The sequence below is a fragment of the Garra rufa genome, chromosome 15 (genome assembly GCF_049309525.1).
Source record: "Garra rufa chromosome 15, GarRuf1.0, whole genome shotgun sequence".
In the NCBI taxonomy this organism is placed as follows: Eukaryota; Metazoa; Chordata; class Actinopteri; order Cypriniformes; family Cyprinidae; genus Garra; species Garra rufa.
The window spans coordinates 1,604,168-1,626,971 of record NC_133375.1 but is presented as its reverse complement, the minus strand read 5'-3'; the positions used below and the strand labels follow the sequence as shown (position 1 = coordinate 1,626,971).

Below are 22,804 nucleotides of genomic sequence, written 5' to 3'. Positions count from 1 at the left end.
ATTTTACATGATTATCAGGCCATAAGAAGACTGGTGGGGAACTGCCCAGCACTGAGGGGACAGACAAGAATTCAGCTGTTTGAGGTCAATCAGCGGACTCTTTCTGTCTGGTAAGTAGTTTCTTTGAAAGCCAGCTATAAAAGTAATAAATAATATTAATTAAAAGAAATATAACTATAATAATATTAGTATTGATTATTATTATAAGAATTATTATAATATTAATATAAAAGTAATTTTACAATTCTCAGTTTATGTTCATCCTATTAACTGTGTCATATTAAACAGGTACAACAACTATAAGAAGTTTGAGGCAGATGTGCTGGCTCTGAGTGTGCCCTTACCTCAGATCAGCATGGTCTCTCGCACCCAGCTTCCTGTAGCCAGGCAGATAACGTCAATACCCTCTACACCTGGGTAATCAATTCAACCTTTCCCCTACGTTGAAAACCCTGATCTGTCAGGTCAGGCCATGCGACGTGGACATCAACCTCCTCTCCCTGCATCAGCACCCGCTCTCTCTGCTCCACCAGCTGCTGCCCTCTCTGCTCCACCCTCTGTTCCGCCGGCTGCTGCCCTCTCTGCTCCAGCAGCAGGAACATCTATGAGCAGAACAACTCTTTGGAGGAAGAGGAAAGCACAAGAGTTTTTAGCTCAAGAGCAATGGCTGCCCCATCCCCAGCAACCTGCATGAAAAGGGTATACGTGCACTCAATGTGGGCAGCCAAGAAAAAAAAAGATTTGGGCACACCAGGGTGGGCTAGCCTGGCTATCACCAGACCACGTTATGACTTCGTCATGATTCGTGGTCTGGGAACTACATGTTCATTTTCTCGTATTTGAGGCGTGGTTTATGAATGCCCAGAGCCTTTTATTGGGCGATACGAATGTCTATCAAATGCGCCTGTGCGTAGCTCATAGCTAATCGTTTCAATTATACCGGATGACGTATGTAGAGCGAACGCCAAAAGTTGCTCTTTATTCAAAATAAACTTGCGTTCTAAACAACTTAGAACACTATACACCGTGTCTACACCGGACGCGACAGTTGCCGTGCCGCAACAGCTAAAGTATAATAGCTCAAAATCGTTCTAAGGCCCAGCATATTAGCGTTAGCCGCTTATGCTAACGATAAGCTAAGTTAATAACCAACTGCTAAGGTGAGTCGCATAGAAGGCGTCATCGTCTTGCTGCTCCCTCCCCGTTCTGTGATTGGTTCCCTATCTTAGGTGAAAATTAGGTCCATGGTTTCCAGACTGACAAGAAGCGTGAATAAAATCGCGCTGCGCAAGGCAGTATGGGGACACCCAGTCTAAGGTTGGGCAGCTTTTACTTCTGTGCCAGAGCAGAAGGAAAGACACTTGAAGAATGGCTGCAAGAGAAGAGGAATGAGGGAAAACCTTCACTGTAAATAGTTTTATTTGTATATATTGTACATATCTTTTGCTTCTTTGTATTAAGACTTGTATTTTATTCTATTTACTCATATTTGTATTTAATAAAGAATGTGTGATTAGTCTAAATCTAAAATGATTGTTCATTATTTCAAAAGGGTTATCTGCCTACATAAAGGACATATAGTTATTTATTTTTAGAACATTTAATGACTGTTCTTTTATTTGAGAACATTTATTTGCCCTTACAAAGGTCATATTATAGATTAAAAAAACTTATTTTAGGTGTATCTACATTCAGGCCATGTTAATTGTCTTAAATGTTTGTTCTTTTTTTATAGACCACTTAATAAATTTATAATTAAACTTAATAACTTAATTGTCTTAACCATTATATTTTTTTGTGTTGCTTTTTTTTGAAAATTACTACATTAGAATAATGAATTGATTAATGTTAATGTTCATATTTTCTAAATAAACTGTTAATAACGCAAGTGTCCATACTCTCTAGTCTTTGGCTGCTGGTCAAAATCTTGCATGGTTTGGCCTCCTTTGAAAGGCCTTTAGCAACAGCCTCTTCTTTTTTCTTCCTCCTCCATGCTGTTGTACAGGGAACATCTCTGACATGGTCAGCAGCAGCTATCCTTTTCTGCTCTGAAAGCCAGTCAGAGACAGACCGTCCTGCAGCCGTGGCACAGAAATGCTTGCCCCTGTAGAAACTGTGCCCAAATTCAAGTCTCTTGGGCTTCCCACAGAGCCTGCAGGGATACCCCTTTCGATCCCTTCTCCTTGCAGTGGCTCTGCCGTGCTTCAGGGCCTACTCATCTTCCTTGGCCCTTTTTTTTTTCTTCTCCAGGCTGTGGCCCCTGGCACTCTCTTAAGAGCTGTATAAGTCACAGCCGATGGAGCAGGGAGCACAGCCAATGACGCACATGGAGGAACTGTAAAAGACACACACAAAAAAAATATTTTAGACATTTGTTGACTTTCAAATGACTTTATTATTTTATATTCTTCCATACTTCATACAAATCTTACCTGAGACTTTGGCTGTTCTCATTTTTGGAGGCCACTGCTTGGATGTGGAGGCTTGAGAACTTTGAGAATCTTCTTTCTCCAGACTCTCCCGAAACCTTCTCATCTTTTCGCTTTCCTCCGCAGAAATAACTGGAGGCCAATGTGGTTTGCTGAACTCCTCCGTTCCCTCTTGGAGGACCACGCAATGTGGTGTTGTCCATGTCTGAAGACAGCCTTATGCGAAGGTTCTCCCTCCGTTCCTGGCTTCTTTTCGAAAGGACAGGAGGCCATATCTGCTTTCTTGGCATCTTAACTCAAACTTGTCAAGTCAACAGAAGTGTTGATATCAATAAACTTGATATTTCACACTGTGGGACCACAACACTTGCACTCAGGTGAATGGGTACAGCACAGGTATACAGGTGGTCACAGGAGGCCAACAGAGAAGATTGACCTGGATCTTAGTCTGGGGATCCTGCTCAATCTTCTCTGTTGATTGACCTGGATCTTAGTCTGGGGATCCTGCTCTCTGTTGGTGCGTGTCACAGCAACCTCAGTCACCTGTGCTTAAAACTGTGCTACTCCTGCTTACAATTTGTCACCTAAACTCTGTTTGATTCTAAAAATTTGCCTTAAAAGTGCCCAATCTATATATATAATATATATATATTTATAGAAGTTATTCAACCAGTGAAAATAGCTGACAAGAAGAGAGCGAAAATGGTCTGTCTACTTGGGGGGAAACAAATGCTTTAAAAATGAAAATGACATGAAATCACAACCAACAAAAGATGTTGATCCAGAAACATGTCTTACTTGGCAAAATCATTGCGACCTTTTTTTACACATGATTCAGATTTGGATTTATTTTAAAATGGTTATTTTAACAAATTGTAGTAGTTTTCTGTACTTGAAGCATGAAGTATAAGTGCAGGAAGTCACAAAGTTGTTATTAAAAAAGCTGTGCTCCTGAATTCTGCCTACAAGTTGTGCTCTTGCTCTGTAAAACCCGTTCAGAGTACTCAAAACTTTTGTGGAAACCGATTACCTAAGATTTAAGTAAACATACTTAATTACAATTACATTAAACTTAAAAAATGTTCTTTCCTTTTTTTTATTTTAAGTACAGTGTACTTAAAACTTAAGTGTAGCATATGTAAAAGTTATGTTTTCAATACTTATTGTTTTTATTTAAATACCACTTATATAAATAAAATATTTTATTCAATAAAAACACTTCTGAATAACTCATAGCCTGATAAATATTTTAGTCCAAAATACTAAAAAGCAGCACACACAGAACTGCTGACATATAATTAAAGGGTCTTTATTTACCATTACATTCTTTGTCTATTTTGTAGGACAAAGCCATGGCCATGATTTAACAACATGGAATCAATAAGTAAATAAAGTTCCTTCCTTTAGTGCAGTAATTCGTTAATGAAGCAAAGACTAAAAAACCCTGGTAAGCACAAAAACTGATCCTATTTTGTGAGTGCACTGAACACTTACATTCCATGTCTTAAAAAACTGTGGGTCATCTTCACATAAGTATACTGCTAGGGCACAAAGAGCTACAGTGCGCTTTATGTTGATATCATGCACATCCTTGAAAGACAAGAATAACAATGAACAAGCAAGCAAAGTTATTCTGGGTTCGATACTAAAGTTTTACAATCTTTGACTTTAAATCACCTTACGATCATAAATCCTGAGGATGTCACACAGCATCTCCGAGACTTTGCCAGTATGTGAAACTTTTTGCCTGTACATCTATACATGAAAACAAAGAATAACAGCATTTTAGTTTTCATGATTATAATAGATTAAGTCTGACAAATGCTACAGAGTCGACCAAAGAGGCCAAAGCCAATGCACGTTTCAGTCATTGTTTCGTACAATTTGTACATTGCTTTGTAAACTCTGAAAACATGTTATTCTACTTCACTCAGTTGCTAACTTGATCTGTACAAAATTAGATAAATATTCGGTAACACTTTACAATACCTGTGCACAAATGTGCATTAACTTATTGTTAATTAATGCACAGATAATCACGAGTTAATGTATAATTCTGTATGATTCAAAGATTAAGAAATCAATTATTAGTTAAATGTGTCATAATGTATTAATTCCCTAATAACCCCTTTTATTAACTAAAATTGTAAATGTATTAATTACCAAAATGGGCTCAAGTCATGTATTTCAACTAGCAGTTGTCTGCTTTAATTAATCATTAGCTATAACTATATTACTTAACACTTAGTTAATAGTTCTGCGCCTCAATAAGTAAAGTCATAACAATGATATCTTTGCAAATCATTAGCTAATGATTAATTAAAGCAGACAACTGGAAGTTGAAGTACATAGCTTTGACCACTGTGGTAACTAACACATGAATTTACACTATTAGTTAATAAAATAAGTTATTAGGGAATTAATACATTATGGTACATTTAACTAATAATAATTTATTGATTACTTAATCTATGAATCATATAGCATGTTCATTAGTTGCTGATGTAGTAATCATTAATAAATTGTTTAGTTCTTCATTAATTATACATTAACTCGTGATTATCTGTGCATTCAGCATGAATTAATGCTTATTTGTGCACACGTATTGAAAAGTGTTACCAAATATTCAATGCTGTTTTACGTGTGAAGCTGCAAAAAATATCCAAAGTAAACGAAAGAAGGATACTTACCAAGTTCACGGACTCTGCATCCACTTTAGCCTACAAGGCAAAAAAAATATGTAAATGTTAATATGAGCTTGCTGGTGTCTCTGCCATATCTAGTTTTCATAACTCTTACTATTAACTAATATTTCCAATATATTGCTAACTTTGCTAACATTAGCCTTAACGTAGTGCAGGGGTTCCCAACCTTTTTTACTCCGGGGCCCCCCTCCTTCTCCGGACAATTTTGCAAGGCCCCCCTATGCCTGACATGTCCTCTTATACTGTACTTCCGCAGTAAAGAAAAAGTATTTATTTTGAAACCTTTTTTATTAACCAAAACATTTGTTTTGCCTTATTATTCTTCTACTGCATGTTATAAAAAAACTCAAAATTCAAACAAACTTTAAATTAAAACTTAAAATATACCTTATAATCTTTAAAGAAAACCTCTGCTCAATTCTAACTTTTAAAATTATTTTACTTCAGACATTCTTTACAACTTCAGAGTACTTTTTCTTAAATAAGTGAACCTGCCGTATAACAGGGAGATACCAAAAGACCACTAAACCTATCCCTTTGAAATTGACTGACTGAATATCTACTGTTTGTATCCATTAAAAACTAATACACAAATTCAAAATACAGCAAATGCATTCTAATTCTGTTGAAACACATCGATGTGAAGGTTTGGGATCAGTGAACTCTGTCTGTGCGCGCCTGACTCCTCTTCTATGGGCGAGCATCCATTATAAAACACTCACAGGACAATAATTTGGACAACTAGGCAAATGTTTGAAATTTCACGCAAAAATAAGATAGGGATCAGAGCATTGAGAGCGCGCATAGTTTGTGAATCAATAGCGGACTTGCGTGTCTCATGTACGACTTTGACATACACGAGTGTTATACATTAGGCATGCGCAAGTTCGTTATTATGACACTAATCATTTTTACCTTTACATTAGAGCGACGGTTTGCTTCATGCATGCAGCTGAGAGATGAAACAGTAGTTTGCGTACAGCGTTTGGAAGTTTTGAGCCGCCATTTAGTCTGTATTTAACAGTGCGATGAGGCTTGCTGCGCCAAGTCTGAAGCAATCGATCACAGAACACGAGAGAGGCTGTGCTTTTATTATTTTCATTTAGCATATTAATAATGAAATTAAACAATTATAGGATAATATTTAAATTATTTTTAAGATATCTCGCGACCCCCCTGGAGGATCACTGAGGCCCCCTAGCGGGTCGCGACCCCCCGGTTGGGAACCGCTGACGTAGTGGATAAAAGTTACAGCTAGCCGCAAGTTCATTAACAGCTGAAAGCAAGCATAAATTTGCATTTTTCAGAACAGATCGCTTAACAAAAACAGAATAAAAAAATATCAGCAAGCAGCGTTGGCACAGGGGTCAACCCTAAAGCCCCTACATTTTCAGTTTGTACTGATGAAATGCATTTAGATCAGTGGTTCTCAATTTCAGTCCTGGGGACCCAATGCGCTGCACATTTTGTATGTGTTTTTTATTTAATACAGCTTATTCAGATCATCAGCTCATTAGACTCCATGAACTGAACTGAATGTGTCTGATAAGATAGAGTCACAGAAAAGGACTACAGGAGTCCCCAGGACTGCAGTTGATAACCACTGATTTAGATACAAACCTGAACACTTTGCATATAAATGAGTAGAAGCCAAAGCATAATGTGTATTTAATGTATGGACTGCAGGGTCAATGCAAAAGCAAGAGTTAGGCACATGGCCTCAAAGAGACTCGTGCTACACCACTTGACTGGTGCATAATGAAGCATTAAACCGCACAATGGGTCCTGGGCAGTATTCAAGTATAGCCATAAGATTGTGCACTGATCCACGCTTCGAAAACCTACTGGAAATATTAGACCATCTGGGACTTTTGCATACTCTTTTCAGCATACTTTGCATTAATCTAATCTCACATACTGTTTAGGATGAGGAGTATCTACACTGGGATGCAGGGCTGGTCCTGGGTATGTATGGGGCCTTTCAATGTCTACCTGCCTGATTCACACATCAACTCACCCAACAGTTTATAGAAGCATCTCACTTTACCTTTATTACCTTTTTTGTAGTGAAAGATTGCACCACACCATGCTATGTTCCTTTTCTGCCATTCTCTTCATCTCTCTGTTTAATGTTGAAGGTGCTGTTGCGTGTGGCTGCTTGCTTCTCACAGTCATGTGATGTTTCCTGGAAAAAAAGAATATTTTAAAAAAAAATCAAAGGTCTTTGGAGAAAAGCCATAAAATGTAGAAAGTACAGGTATTGCCCGGGACATCTATATTAATAGCAAAAGCAAACAGATTCTCGTCTGATGGTTCCTCTGCAGAAGCTGAGCTGGAAGCAGCTCTGTTAATATAAGTGTGAACTGTCAATAATTACAAGATAAATCCGTTAACAAACAAACTAAAATAATAAGTGAGATTTATGCCTGGAAGTGCTGATTTTAACATCCATGGAGGGATACAGTGGCACCAAATGGCATTGTTTAGTGTTTAGCCTACGTGTATTTTGAAACTAATTTTTAACTATATTTCACTAACTTTATTATTGACACAGTATTTGCTATTTTAAGTCCAAATCAATTTCCAGTTGATTCTCAAAATGGTTATTCCAGAATTTCATGATCTTGAAGGCTTTGCTGTCTGTCACCCATCCCACAAAGCACAGCTGCTGTTACCTGCACTCTTGCAAAGTTTAACAAGTACAACAACAAACAATATGTTCATGTAACCATATTGTGTAAATGAACGAAATTAACAATATTTGTGTATTTTAAACCAATAATTTGCGGACGCGGTAGATTAAAACCTTTGACAGCACAATCACAGCTCAGGTATGACTTCCATCACTTACAGTACAGTGCAAAACACTAGCAAAGCATAGAAAAAAAGATGCCAACTGCTCTTACCTCTTAAGTCGAAATGGTGCAAATTGCGTGTAAAAAATAAAGACAGTGATGCACAAATCTTACAATCACTGTTATCTGGAAAAAGCCTTTTCTTCAAACAATTCGCGCTGTTGTGATCCCGCCCACAGATCAATCTGAATGCACGCTTTTTGGAACTTCGAAACGGACCAATGCCCAGCTGCACACTAATGACGACTCGAGCCAGACGCCCGGCCAATCAGGAAGCACGCTAACTAGATCAAGTGGAACAACGGATGCACGCTAAATGGAACAAGTGGAACAACGGATGCACGCTAAATGGAACAAGTGGAACAACAGACCCACTATTGTTCCACTTGTTCCAGTTAGCGTGCATCCTGATTGGCCGAGCGTCTGGCTCGAGTCGTCATTAGTGTGTAGCTGGGCATTGGTCCGTTTCGAAGTTCCAAAAAGCGTGCATTCTGATTGATCTGTGGGCGGGATCACAACAGCGCGAATTGTTTGAAGAAAAGGCTTTTTCCAGATAACAGAGATAATTCATACATTTACACAATATGATTACATGAACATATTGTTTGTTGTTGTACTGTTAAACTTTGCAAGAGTGCAGGTAACAGCAGCTGTGCTTTGTGGGATGGGTGACAGACAGCAAAGCCTTCAAGATCATGAAATTCTGGAATAACCATTTTGAGAATATCAACTGGAAATTGATTTGGACATAAAATAGCAAATACTGTGTGAATAATAAAGTTAGTGAAATATAGTTAAAAATTAGTTTCAAAATACATGTAGGCTAAACACTAAACAATGCCATTCGGTGCTTGAGTTAATTATGTGTCTGTCTCCAGGCATGAATTTCACTTATTATTTTAGTTTGTTTTTTAACAGATTTATCTTGTAATTATTAACAGTTCACACTTATATTTACAGAGCTGCTTCCAGCTCAGCTTCTGCAGAGGAACCACCAGATGAGAATCTGTTTGCTTTAGCTATTAATATAGATGTCCCAGGTAATACCTGTACTTTCTACATTTTATGGCTTTTCTCAAAAGACCTTTGATTTTTTAAATATTCTTTTTTTCCAGGAAACATGACATGACTGTGAGAAGCAAGCAGCCACACGCAACAACACCTTCAACATTAAACAGAGAGATGAAGAGAATGGCAGAAGGAAAGGAAGGAAGGAAAGGAAGGAAAAGGAACATAGCATGGTGTGGTGCAATCTTTCACTACAAAAAAGGTAATAAAGGTATAAAGTGAGATGCTCCTATAAACTGTTGGGTGAGTTGATGTGTGAATCAGGTAGGTAGACATTGAAACAGGGGCCCATGGTGGGCGATAGTGCATCGCCCTCCTTGAGCCACACGAAAAAAGAGAGGTGAAAAAGAGTCTTATTTTGCTGGTCCTTGTCTGTTGGACCACCTTTTTTTCTGTTATTGTATGAAGGAGGTTATTGTTTCAAGAAAAAAAAGGGAAAAAAAGTAAGTGTAAATAAAATACTAAATACAAATTGAAAAATAAGAGTATAACAGAATTGGCAAAGAAAAAATATAAATAAAATTGTTTAAAAGAAAAAATAGAAACCATATTTAAACAGTATAACAAAATTAAAAAAGATAAAGATTGATAAAATATTCAACCATAAACACCTTCATTCAATAAGAGCAACGGCCCATTGCTCTGCCAACCAAAGTTCCACAGTTTTTCAATCGTGCTGCAGAAGGCATTGCCAGCATACTGTGAGTGTCCATATTCCTTTGTCTTTGGCTGCTGGCACAGGCTGCAGCTAAAAATCTTGCACGGTTTGGCCTCCTTTGAAAGGCCTTCAGCAATGGCCTCTTCTTTCTTCTTCCTCCTCCAAGCTGTTGTCTGAGGAACATCTCTGACATTGTCAGCAGCAGCTATCCTCTTCTGTTCTGAAAGCCTCAGAGACAGACTTTCCCACAATAGTGGCACAGAAGTGTTTACCTCTGTAAAAGCTGTGCCTAAACTCAGCCTGTAGGAATATCCCTTATGATCCCTTCTCTGTGCCGTGGCTTTGCCATGCTTTAGGGCCTTCTCATCTTCTTTAGCCCTCTTCCTTCTTCTCCAGGCTGTGGCCCTTGGCACTTTTTTAAGGGCCGCATCAGTCACAGCTGATGGAGCAGCAAGCACAGCCAAGGGTGCACATGGAAGAACTGTAGAAGAAACACACAAAGTTATTTTAGACATTTGTTGACTTCTATACGACTTCATTCTTTTACATTCATTGATACTTCATACAAATCTTACCTGACACTTTGACTGTCTTTATTTTTGGAGGCCACTGCTTGGACGTGGATGGAGTGGCTTGCGAACTATCTTCTTCCAGGTTCTCTCAACACCTTCTCTTCTTCTCACTTTCCTCCATAGAAATAACCAGAGGCCAATGTGGTTTGCAGAACTTCATCTTCCTCCGTTGTTTTTTTTTTTTTTTTTGAGGCTTCTGCCTTGCAGACATGTAACGTTGTGTTGTCCATGTGTGAAGATAACTTCTTCCGAAGGATCTCCCTCCGTTCCTGGTCTATGTTGGTATGGACAGGAGGCCATCTCTGCTTTCTTGCCATCTTACAATATAAATACTGCTTTCTATATTTAAAATAAAGTTTGCAGAGGCAGCCGCAGCAGTGCAAGGTTTGACACCTAGAAGGTGGCAAATACCGCAGCAGTTCCTTTGTCAAAAGTGTTGACAGCCAAAGACCAAAGAATTTGTCCACAGCCGGTTCCAGGGTGTCTACTTCTGTGAAAAGCCATCTGGAAATGGATGGAAGAAGTCAAGAGAAGACACACACATACACACATATATATATATATATATGATGGTGTAAATATGTTTAAATTGTTTTGAATACGTAGTTATTTAGATTAGAATATTTAATATTATTAGAATATTGGCCCTTTTTATTTCTTAAGCCATTTCGTTGTTGTTTTGGCAGTATGTTTAGGGGAATTGTGGTGTTGGAAGGTGAATGACTTTCCTATCTTAAGCTGTCTAGCAGAGGGATGCAGGTTTTCCCTCAAGAATTTGGATGTTTGCATCCATTTTTCCATGCACTACTAACAGTGGAATCTTCAAGAAACAGCTTGTTTTATTCTGAAGTAATCAACACCACTACTATTGATGTCAGGTGGGGCAGTTAGCCTGGTGTTTAATCTGGAAGTTGATTGCTTGCACCCGAGCAAGTTTATAATGGTATACTCTAAGGCAGGGGTTTTCAAACCTGTCCTGGAGCCTCCCCTGCCCTGCACATTTTGTATGTCTCCCTTATTAGGCACACCCAATTCAGGTCTTGCAGTCTCTACTAATGAGCTGATGATTTGAATCAGGTGTTTTAGATGAGAGAGACAAGCAAAATGTGCAGGGCGGGGGAGGCTCCAGGACAGGTTTGAAAACCCCTGCTCTAAGTGGCTGATCTCTTTACCAAACCAGACATTTCACTGATTAATTTTTAATAATCCTCCAGATTTCTTTTTATGATATTTTTACTTTATGTGAGTTATGTACATGCAGCTCAAATGTATTAAGTTTTTAAAAATGTATTTTATTTATTAAGCTCACTGTGTGTATTTTTCCCCATGAGTTTCTGTGCTGTGCTGACCATCAAACTAGTAAACAACAGCTTTATGAAACTGTTGAGCATAAGCAACTGAGAGAATTACATTAAACTACTTTATTTCCACATGCAATTCGAGACTCTTATTTAAAGCTATGTATTTGGGACAGATTTGAAATCCACTCTGTGGCTTCATCTCCGTTTCTTACTGTCAAGCTTAAATACATTAAGAATTTATGTATGCCCCCTCATTTGAGTATGAATGGCTGTTATGTTTAATACATTTTATTTGAAAAGCAAGTTACTGTACCATAGTTTGAGAAACTGTCCGTGTGCATTGGCCACATTGGTGACGCAGGCTATAGTCCCAGCTGCAGCTCCGTAGATCTTCATCTGTTTGTCTGTTAGTAACAAATTGTTTTACAAATTGAAAATGTTAATCATAATTACATTTAACCATGCATAGAACTTGGTCATGAACACATCTAATATCTCAGATACAAAAACCCACCAGCTGTGCTGTGTGTGGGAGTGGGGGGAGTGGGGGTGCGATATTTGACTGGCGATACTTATTTGAAAAAGTAACTCGGATGTTTTCTTGTCAATTAAAAAGTAATGCGTTACTTCACTAGTTACTTGGAAAAAGTAATATTATTACATAACCTGCGTTACTTGTAACGTGTTACCCCCAACACTGCATACAACTTACAATAAACTGCTACAATACACCCAAACACAACTAAACATATTCAACTAACTTGTGAACTGTACATTTTGTCTTTTGAGACAGCATGCTAACAAAATTACTGGTAATTTACAAATAAAGATTGGATTTGCTAGTTTTACTCACGTTTGATTATATAAATTTGTTATAAAAATCAGGATCTAACGTTATAGTTTGGTAGTAATCATTTTAGAACAAATTCTTCTTTTATTTTTGCTGATCCACAGAAGACGAATCATCATACAAAGTAACTTGGTACTGGCACATAATACATAAAAGTAATAAGCAATATACAAGTGTAACCATAATTGTACGTTTTATAAAATAATCGTATTTTAGCAAGGTTAAACAAACCTCATTTGTAATTCCTCCAGCCTTATTTCACACTACACCTGCACGAATGCACTGTGTGAAACCGTGGACATCTTCGTAAGAGAAGCCGAAAATCTAACTTTTTAGCCGATAGACACCTCAGAGGGCGGGGTCAGCGAGATTTTCGGCCAATAGGAGCGACAACGTCTAAAAGAATCAGCCAATGGGGGAGCAGTTTGGCCGTGACGCAGAGTGAAACAATTTGCAACAATTCATCCGATCCGAGCGAGGATTTGTTTCATCGTTCTCCGAGGATGCAGGACAATCTTCTCTGTTTCTTATAGATTTGTTTCACCACAGTGTTTTGACTTAAAATGTCTGGCTGCACTCTGGAGTACTTGGCAGACTGCGGACCCTGCTCTTCAAATAGTTTATTTCTGTTTCAGAGTTTTATATTGATCTCAAACAGACAGCATTGCGTGTTTACCAAAAGCGCATCAATTTAAACAGACGACAACATTTTTTTTTTCGTGACCTGTAGGTGTGCAACTGCTCATGTATACGGATACTGTAAGTAAAAAAAGGTGTAAAACGTATAGTCATGCTTAACATCACTACAATATGAGTGAATGTATCTGTGATCATATGATCAGCTAAAAGGAAACCAAAGCAGCATATGGATAAAAAGCACGGATGGAATAAAAGTGCTGCCACACGGACAGATCATACACTGTGTTACAATTCTGGGGTATGAATGGCTCTTCTTCTTTAAGCTTCTGATAAAACTGAAATATCTTTGCTAGGCCGACGTCTTTGATAATTGCGTTGTCAAGTAAAAAAAGACAATTCAACATGCATCTCGTTTTCTCCACTTTACTGCCTTGTCTCTAATAAAACCGCGTTCTTTTTGAAAAATACTCACTTGCAAAGGAGGATAGAGCAGGCCTAAAGGCCTTCTTTCTCAAGAGCTCTAATAAAGTTAGGAGATTATAACACCTGATTTTCAACCAATTAGACCAAGGCACTTTCGAGAAACAATTTGTTCAGTAGCCAATGAAATTAAAGCGTCTGAAACATTTCGTCCAGAACCAATAAAACTATCGTGTTTGAAACATTTTGTCCAGCAACCAATGAAATGATAGCTGTTTGAAAATAAAAATGCCACTTATGTCTTTACAAAAACAATTGTAGTTTAGAACTATAATGTTTACATTTCAGTTCATCTTTACTGATTATCCTGATCAGCCAAAAAGTAGACATACTAATTTTTTTAAGTTATAACTCTAATATTAGTTATATTCAATTTAATTCAGTAGATATTTCCTATTTTCTAAATATAAAAAACTAAACCATTATCTATAAAACTAATATTGATAAGTTGTACTTATTTTTAACTATTCTTTCTAGCATTCAGGACAAATATGAATAAATAAAAACCTTAAATTTTTACCAATAAAAGCTTTGTTTGTTGGATATTATTCAGGTTGTAAAAACTGAAATCACTATTATAAACATTTCTTAACATTTATTTATGCTCTTCCTTGCAAACAAAATTATCAAAATATATTTTATTAGCCTTTTTTTCATTTTCATTTTTTATTTTTAATTGGAAGCAAATCAGAATACAAATTTAACACTGTGGATAGTATGAAATAGCATGATTTTTAAAGTGCTGTTTTTAACCATTTTCTTTTTCTCCATTCTCTACAACCTTCACAGACCATGATTGAATGACTGATCAATGACTGAACAAAAATCATCTTTGAGACAACATGTCTTCTGGACTTGAGTGATTGTTTTGAGCAGGTGTTTTAACATGCTGCCACTTATACTAAATAATCAGACACTGTGAAGTGTCGGCACCATAGTTTTTCAGCATAATTGCTCTAAAGTGGATGTATGTATTAGTTCTCATTTGACAAATTTTACAGTACTACAGTGGAAAGTAGCATACTCATAATTAACTTTATGGTCTAGTAGCGCCCTCTACTGAGCAGTATGGTTAATTCAAGTTACTATAAAAAGGATTTTAGTTACAGCCAGCAAAATTCACACTGCGAGAGAGGAGTAAACTAGGGCCCCTGGAATGTGTTGTACTAGGTTTTTCTATGTCATAAATAAATGGTAACTAAAATGCCTCCACATTGTCAATTCACAAAGTTTGATATGCCTGCACGTTTCAGGCACTTTATATGTATTTTAAAATGACCTTTTTTCAATCCAAATAAATCTTAATTACGTTAATAGATTAAAAACTGGTCAAAAATGAGGAACGCTTCACGAATTTGCGTGTCATCCTTGCGCAGGGGCCATGCTAATCTTCTCTGTATCGTTCCAATTTTAGTATATGTACTGCCGAAGCAAGTACGGACAAGTAGCCTAAAATTCTAGCATATATACCGGGGTCTACGGGACAGTTTTCTCAACGATGGTGTGTGGTTAAACCATGATTTAGTCATTTACCAAGACAATACAAGCACATTTTAGTTGCTGGAACATACTACTGTAAGTATTCACGTGCATTCCTAAATATTTATATTATATATTTGATGTAATTTATGTTGTTCTGCCAAGAAACACACGAGTATGTAAATCAGGCGGCCCTCTAGGCCAATAGAATTGTCTCTTTGTGCTGACGCACTCAGCCCATGTGATCTGTTCTCCTCCCCCACACAGCAGTTCCCAACCCCCAACGTCAGGACTGCTCTCTGGACTAGTGAGAACACTACACTAGAAGCCAAAGCACCCAAAGATCTTTGTTTTATATTTAACTTTTTTTTATAAAGTTAGAAGCTACACTGCCTTCATCTGCCACAAGAGGGATCTCCTCATCTGCAAAAACTAAAATGTATAGCCTTCAAGATTGCACAAGCACAATTCACTTCAAAATAAAGAGGAAAAAAGTGTCTGAATGAATCTACTGTTGCAATAAGTTTCATAACATTAACATTTAAGGCCTGGTTTCACAGACAGAGCTCAGACTAATCCAGGATTAGGCCATAGTTCAATTAGAACATTAAAGTAATTTTTATGAAGGTGCCATAGAAAAAAAAACATTACTAATGTGCATCTTGAGACAAAACAAAGCCACTGATATATTTTAAGATCAGTCAGTGCAAGTTTCTTTCAGTTAAAACAGCTCAGACGTACATTTTAGTCTGGGACTAAGTTTAAGCGAGCTAACATGTTAGCCTTTTGTCACTAAACATGTTCACAAGTCAGCTCCAGATAACCCTCATCCATCTTAAAGCTGCTTCCCTCACTCACTTAAGACCATTACACACAGAGACAGACAAAAGATCATCCACAAATGTACAGAAATGTGGTTTGAGGCTCTAAAAGCTGTCTTAAACTTGATAGTTTGTATTTGACTGTTTGAGTTTAAGCTGTAATGTCTCAGTTCACCACAAGAGGCTCTCAAGTATAAGGTATATGTTTCTCAACTACTATAGGATTAAGACAATTTCATACAGAGACAGACAAAAGATCTAACGTTACAGAAATGGGATATGAGCTTCTTAAGCCTTGTTCAGACTGTCAGCCCAAATCCGTTTTGTATGCAAATCCGATCATATTTAGGTAGTCTGAACAGCAACGAACTACATGAAATCTGATTTGGTCAAATCCGTTTCGAGCTACATTCGTATGTGGTTTGGAATCCTATTCAAATAGGATTTCTGCTTTTTCACGTTTTCATGCCACATAAAACGTAAACACGTCAGACGTTTTTGTGGAAAACATAACAAAAGTCTTTGCAGAAACAAGCTTGTGTTGCGAACTGCAAATCAAGCGGGAAAAGACAATATACAGCTAGTATACGCACCTCTTTGAGTTTTGATACCAGTAGAGACGGCAGCACAGAATAATGTCGCACATTCCAGCTTCCTGCATTTCTGCCGCTGCTTTAGAAGACGAAATATAATCCAGCGCGACGGCAACGTTGTCATATCGCAAGACAGCATCTATATTGCAAACTGTATTGCTGTTATTGTTTTTAGCGTTGGCATAATAAAGCAACGGCATTACCATAGAAACCAACGCACATTCCGTAAAACGAAAGAACGCTTATGGACACACAAATCGGATTTGAACAGTTGCGATATGACTGTGTGGACAGTCAGTTATTCAAATCTGATTCCATCCAGATCTAGACAAAATCGGATTTGGGCTGACAGTCTGAACGAGGCTCTAGAAGCAGTCTTAAAGTGCCCCTATTATGCCTTTTCAAATATGATATTTCATGTAGTGGGTCATGTAGCTGTATGTGAACATAAACTATCTGCAAAGTTGTGACGCCGACAGTGCACTATAAATAAAGTTTTTGTCTAACAAAAAAAAGAGTCGGCTCACATTCGCCTAAAGGAGTCGTCAGCAATTCGAATCTTTTTTCTGTAACGGCCACACGTCACGAGCTACACATTTGCGTAATGTCCGCCCACATTCAATTTCGCGAACAACTTGCCCGCCCACAAACAGTAGGCCTACCATTTTCAAGTGGATTATATCATGTCAAGAAGACGCCCTGCGCTGTGACAGCCTGTGAGAGTGAATTTGTTTTATATGCCCTTCCGAAAGATGAAACTATCAAGAATGAGTGGTTAACATTAATTTTTTCAACACCTCAGCAGTCCAATTCCAATCTTGTGTTGTGTTCGCGTCATATTACTGATGACTGCTTTTCCAATCTTGGGGAGTAACGTTACAACGCGAGATTCACCAAACGCTTGGTTTTAAAAAATGGATCAGTGCCCAGTTTATTTGGACCGGCTTGCTCCTCTGAACTTCTACCTGTAAGTATGATTAATAATTGTATTTTCTAGCGATCGTTCAAAATACGTCTTTGTGTACGTTATGGTGTGTAACAACCCCGCACATGTCTTGGTAACCGGCTAACTTGCGTTTCTGTAGTTCTGTTGTTCAGCTGTGAGTGCAATGTAGTCTAAAAAGTCTTGTGATTGATGCAGCTTGACTGTCTGTCTGCCTTATTACAGTACTGTGAGCCGGTACTGTGTAGTGGAAAAGCGCCATTAGTTTAAGTAATGATAATGATAAACGATGGCTTAACGCAGTGTTATGGGTTGTACGTTACAGTGTTGAAGTTCACAACGTAGAGATGTGTCCGGTTCGCTTACAAAAGCAAATTGTAACATGACACCCACTGAGAAACGTCCTGCTCCGGTCGTGCTTGCAAAACAGTTTCTTGTCGATGTGACACTTCAACAGTTTCATCGTCAGACTCCGGCTCGAATTGATAGGGTAAAATCGAGGCTATCTTTTCTATGCATTAACAGGTCTCCACAGCTGTCATTCAGTTATGCCAATAGGCGTTTCGTTTTTGCGCTGTAGCGGTAGACCAATCCAGAAGGACTGCACCATCTGACCAATCACAGCAGTGAGGGCTCACGGAAAGGAGGGGTTTAGAGAGACTGATTCTTCGAACTGCTTCAAACGAGTCGTTTACGAATCATTTAGAAACGGGGTAAAAATAAATCTAATTTTTGAGAAAACTAAAGTGTTTTTTTGAACTTGCATACATGTAAACCTGTTTTAAGAGACTATTACAACAATATTAACTACCTTTAAAATGGCATAATAGGGGCACTTTAAACTTGCTAGCTTGTATTTGGCTGTTTTAGTTTAAGCTTTAATGTATCAGTTCACCACTATAGGCTCTCAAGTATATGTTTCTCCACAACATATAGAGACAGACAAAATCATGCACAAATCTACAGAAATGTCTTAAACTTGCTAGTTTGTATTTGGCTGTTTTAGTTTAAGCTTAGTTTAACTTTTCCTGTTCTGCAATGTTACCACTTAACATGACTTAATTTTTTAGTCTGCAGTAGGCCTACCATCTAAATTTCATTATACGAATGATTCTTGGGGCAGTTGGCAAAACATTGTAACGCTTAACGTGATTTAATGTTTTATAGCTTATGAAACATTTTCTAGAGCAACCAATAAAACGATAGCGTCTGAAACATTTTATTCACCAGGCAATGTAACGACAGTGTCTGAAACATTTTCTCCAGCAGTCAATAAAACAATGGCGTCTGAAACATTTTTGGTCCAAAAGCCAATGAAACGATAGCGTCTGAAACATTTTATTCATCAGGCAATGCAACGACAGTGTCTGAAACATTTTTGGTCCAAAAGCCAATGAAACGATAGCTTATGAAACATTTTCTCCAGCAACCAATAAAACGATAGCGTCTGAAACATTTTATTCACCAGGCAATGCAACGACAGTGTCTGAAACATTTTCTCCAGCAGCCAATAAAACAATGGCGTCTGAAACATTTTTGGTCCAAAAGCCAATGAAACGATAGCGTCTGAAACATTTTCTCCAGCAGCCAATAAAACGATAGCGTCTGAAACATTTTATTAACCAGGCAACGTAACGACAGTGTCTGAAACATTTCTCCAGCAGCCAATAAAACAATGGCGTTTGAAACATTTTCTCCAAAATCATCCAAAGAAAAAAAAATGTTTATAAAAAAGCCTTGAAACATTTGCAAAAACTGAATGTAACACAATTTATCCAAAACGATTGTACTTAATTATATTATTTACATTAAGTAAAGTTTGCTAATAGCATACAATAAATCAACGTACAGAAATTTCTTAGATGTAACTCTTATATTAAAAAAAAAAATATATATATATATAAATAAAGCATGTTTATGTTACATATCTGCACCAGTAGCCTTATGAGTATATCAAGTTAAAAGCAGATCACATTACTCGATTTAATTCAGCAGATATTTTCTATGCATAAACCTAAAATTAAATTGTATTCATGCAAAACCATTATAAAACCTTTATGTTCAGCATTCAGCACAAAAATTAAATAACCTTATATTGTGCTCGCTAAAAGCTGTATGTTGAATTGGAGGCCTACATCTCAGGTTGGAAAATATTACACACTTTCATTAACTTAAAGCTTGTTTTAATGAAAAAAAATATGTAGTCAATGCAAATGTGTCCCTGCCACAAACTCAGTATCACTGTGATAAGAAAAGACACTCAAACTCATTTTGCGTGTCCATTAAGTCAGGATAATTTTTTTTATTGCACACAGAAATTTCAAAAAATATTTTTTTAGCCATTTTTGTCTTTTCCTTTTTTTCTATTTTCTTTTTTTTTTTTAATATATATATATAAACAAAATCAGAACAAACTTAACACTGTGGAGAGCAAAAGGACATTTGCAGTGTGCGAATCATGCATTAAATAGCATGACTCTGAAGTGCTGTTTTATTTTCCCCGTTATCTGGAACAACCCTCACAGACTTTCAGTGTGCATGCCTGCAAAAATGAAATGAAATCAGTCAACATTTGTTTTCAACACTCATATGTGCTACTAATTGACATCACACATGATCAATGCCAAATATAATGCTTACCTGCCTTACAGAGATCCCTCACTTTACCGACAGTTCCTTGGCTTGATGAGCCTGAAGCACCGCTACAGCCTCTTCAACCTAATCCAATGCAAGAAAGCACAATAATCAAACCAAATCTAATCTTCGAGACTAATTTTTGAGTAATTGTTTTAAGCAGGTGAACCTTGGAGTGCAGGGACTCTGGAGACTCAAGCATGTGCAGTAGTTCAGAGTTGTCGATTTCCAGCAGCATGCCTGTTATCTTTCCCGCAAGAGTAGGATGCAAGGCCTGGATAAGTGGATACAGCCGCTCACCTGTATGGGATACAAAGGTTTGGTCATTTCCCTCATGTTCACATTTTTAAACTTTAACCTTTAAGCGAACGTGTGTGCACGTCACATACCCAGGAGTTGTTTCTGCTCTTTTAAGGGTGCAGCTGCCAGCATTGAGGCAGTAAGTGGCTCCTGGCCTCTCACATGAACCGCCGGCTCTATATTCTGCACCACCTTAAACAAACATAAATACAAAAGGAGGCTGTTATATTTCTCCATTTAAATGCTCCTGAGTGTCAAATCATCACATTGTCATGGTTTGAACTTTTACTTCATGAAGTTGTTTTTCTAGGGCTTTTCTACATCATAAATAAAATGCCACCACAGTGTCAAATCACAAAGTTTGACTTACGTGCATGTTTTTGGGCACTTCCTATGTACTTCAAAAGGACTTTTATTCAATCCAATTTCATCTTAATTACGTTAATCGATTAAAAACTGATCAAAAATGAGGAACGCTTCACGAATTTGCGTGTCATCCTTGCGCAGGGGCCATGCTAATCTTCTCTGTATCGTTCCAATTTTAGTATATGTGCTGCCGAAGCAAGCACGAACAAGTGGTCTAGACGTCTGGTATATATACTGGTGTCTCCGAGACAATTTCTGCGAAGGTGGTGAGTGTTTAAACCATGATTTAGTCATTTACTAAGACAATACAAGCACATTTCTGTTGCTGCAACATGCAGATGCAAGTATTCGCATGCTTTTTTGATCCTTAAACTACATACTTGGTGTAATTTATGTTTTTCTGCCAAGAAACAGACAAGTATGCAGATCAGGCGGCCCTCTAGGCCAATAAAATTGTCTCTTTTCAGTGACGCATTCAGCCCTTGTGATCTGTTCTTCTCCCCCGCACTGCAGTTCCCAACCCCCAACGTCAGGACTGCTCTCGGGACTCATGTGAGATCATTACACAAGAAGCCGAAGCACCCAAAAGGTCTTCTCTTCATATTTAACTTCTTTTAAAGTTAGAAGCTACACTGCCTTCATCTGCCAAAAGAGGGATCTCCTCGTCTGCAAAAACAAATGTTTACATCCTTAGGTTACAGCACAATTCACAGCAAAATAGAGAGCATGGTGTGTCTGAAATGTACGTACATTAGCATCTAATGATTCCTTAATGTGAACCTACTACTTGTTTGCTGGAAAAAAAAAAAAAAAACAGCTAAAACCAGCCTAAGCTGGTTGGCTGGTTTTAGCTGGTCATAGTTGGTCAGCAGGCTGGTTTTAGAGGGGTTTTGGCCACTTTCTTATCTGGTCAGGCTGGGAGACTAAACAGCTTGTTTAAGATTGAAGTAGCTGGTTTTAGCTAAGCCTAGGCTGGTTTTAGCTGTTTTTTTCAGCAGAGTTTATTTTAAATTTTATAAAATGTAAATATTACACTTAAAAAAAAAAAAAAAAAAAAAAAAGTTTGTCAAAAAGAAAGTGAGCTAACATGTTAGCCTTTTGTCACTGTTCACATTGCACAGCTCCACAAAACCCTCATACACATTACAGCAGCTTTACTCACTCACTTAACACTACTACATTCAGAGACAGACAACAGATCATTTACAAATCTACAGAAATGTGATTTGAGGTTCTAAGAACCACTGCAAAACTTAATTTGTATTTGGCATTTTTACTTTAGGCTGTAATGTCTCAGTTCACCGCTAGAGGCTCTCAAGTATAGTAGGTCTGTTAAATCTAAATTATGTCTTTCTCTGCCATTAGGTGGCTCTCGAGTATAAATTATGGCTTTTTCAGTATTTTACTGCATTAGCAGATAAATAGCGAATTTAGATCGAATTACTTAATTTAAACCTTTCCTATTCTGCCAACTTGTTGCACTTAGTAGCTCAAATGAAGTCTATTTGTGGTTTTATTTGATCATTCTACATTAATTATAAGCCTCGTACTACATTACCAGCTAAAGAGCAGCATTAGAGCAGGTTTACTCGGGGAATTCTCAAGCGCTTCTATTAGTCAGGAGACGTTTATTTTTAGCATGTGGCTGTAAACCAATAAAACCATGACAGTTTAGGGAAACATTTTGTCTGGCAACCAATGAAGGTATAGCCTCTGAAACGCTTTATTCATCAGGCACTGTAACCTGACTCTTACTGACACGCCCCAACTCGGAAACTAAAGAGTTTCCCCTCTTGTACTTACGACTTTGTGACGGCATTCATGTGCTATCAACTCAAAACTTTCCTACATGAGTCATGACTTGAATGAACCGATTGAAGTATAGGTCATAAACCACGTGCTCTCTATAAACGAATGAGACGTTTAAATAACACTTTAAATAATTTTTTTAAAAGATGGTTTCCATCATTTTAGGTAGTTTTTAAAATAAAGTTTTTAAAGATTCAAGTGTTTGTTTTTCCTAATAGGCTTGATTTTATAGTTACTTTTTCTTTCTTTCTTTTTTGATTTTATAATTACTTGATGCCATAAAAACGGGATGTGACGTCATA

The 22,804-nt window shown here is 37.5% G+C and overlaps 1 protein-coding gene and 2 non-coding genes across 3 annotated transcripts; all 3 read right to left on the bottom strand.

The window, feature by feature from the left end:
* Nucleotides 1-14,888: 14,888 nt before the first annotated feature.
* Nucleotides 14,889-14,995, bottom strand: LOC141287809 (U6 spliceosomal RNA). Its single transcript, XR_012339535.1, has one exon. It is a non-coding gene; the product is annotated as a U6 spliceosomal RNA (small nuclear RNA).
* A 4,690-nt stretch (nucleotides 14,996-19,685) lies between these two features.
* Nucleotides 19,686-20,703, bottom strand: pabpc1l (poly(A) binding protein, cytoplasmic 1-like). Its single transcript, XM_073819101.1, has 5 exons — nucleotides 20,698-20,703; nucleotides 20,417-20,519; nucleotides 20,197-20,327; nucleotides 20,034-20,111; nucleotides 19,686-19,935 (listed from the first exon to the last, which is right to left on the bottom strand). The coding sequence occupies exons 1-4, from the start codon at nucleotides 20,701-20,703 to the stop codon at nucleotides 20,052-20,054; spliced, it is 300 nt and encodes a 99-aa protein (XP_073675202.1). The 3' UTR covers nucleotides 19,686-19,935; nucleotides 20,034-20,051.
* Nucleotides 20,704-20,789: 86 nt separating this feature from the next.
* On the bottom strand, nucleotides 20,790-20,896 carry LOC141287808 (U6 spliceosomal RNA). Its single transcript, XR_012339534.1, has one exon. It is a non-coding gene; the product is annotated as a U6 spliceosomal RNA (small nuclear RNA).
* Between the last annotated feature and the right edge of the window lie 1,908 nt (nucleotides 20,897-22,804).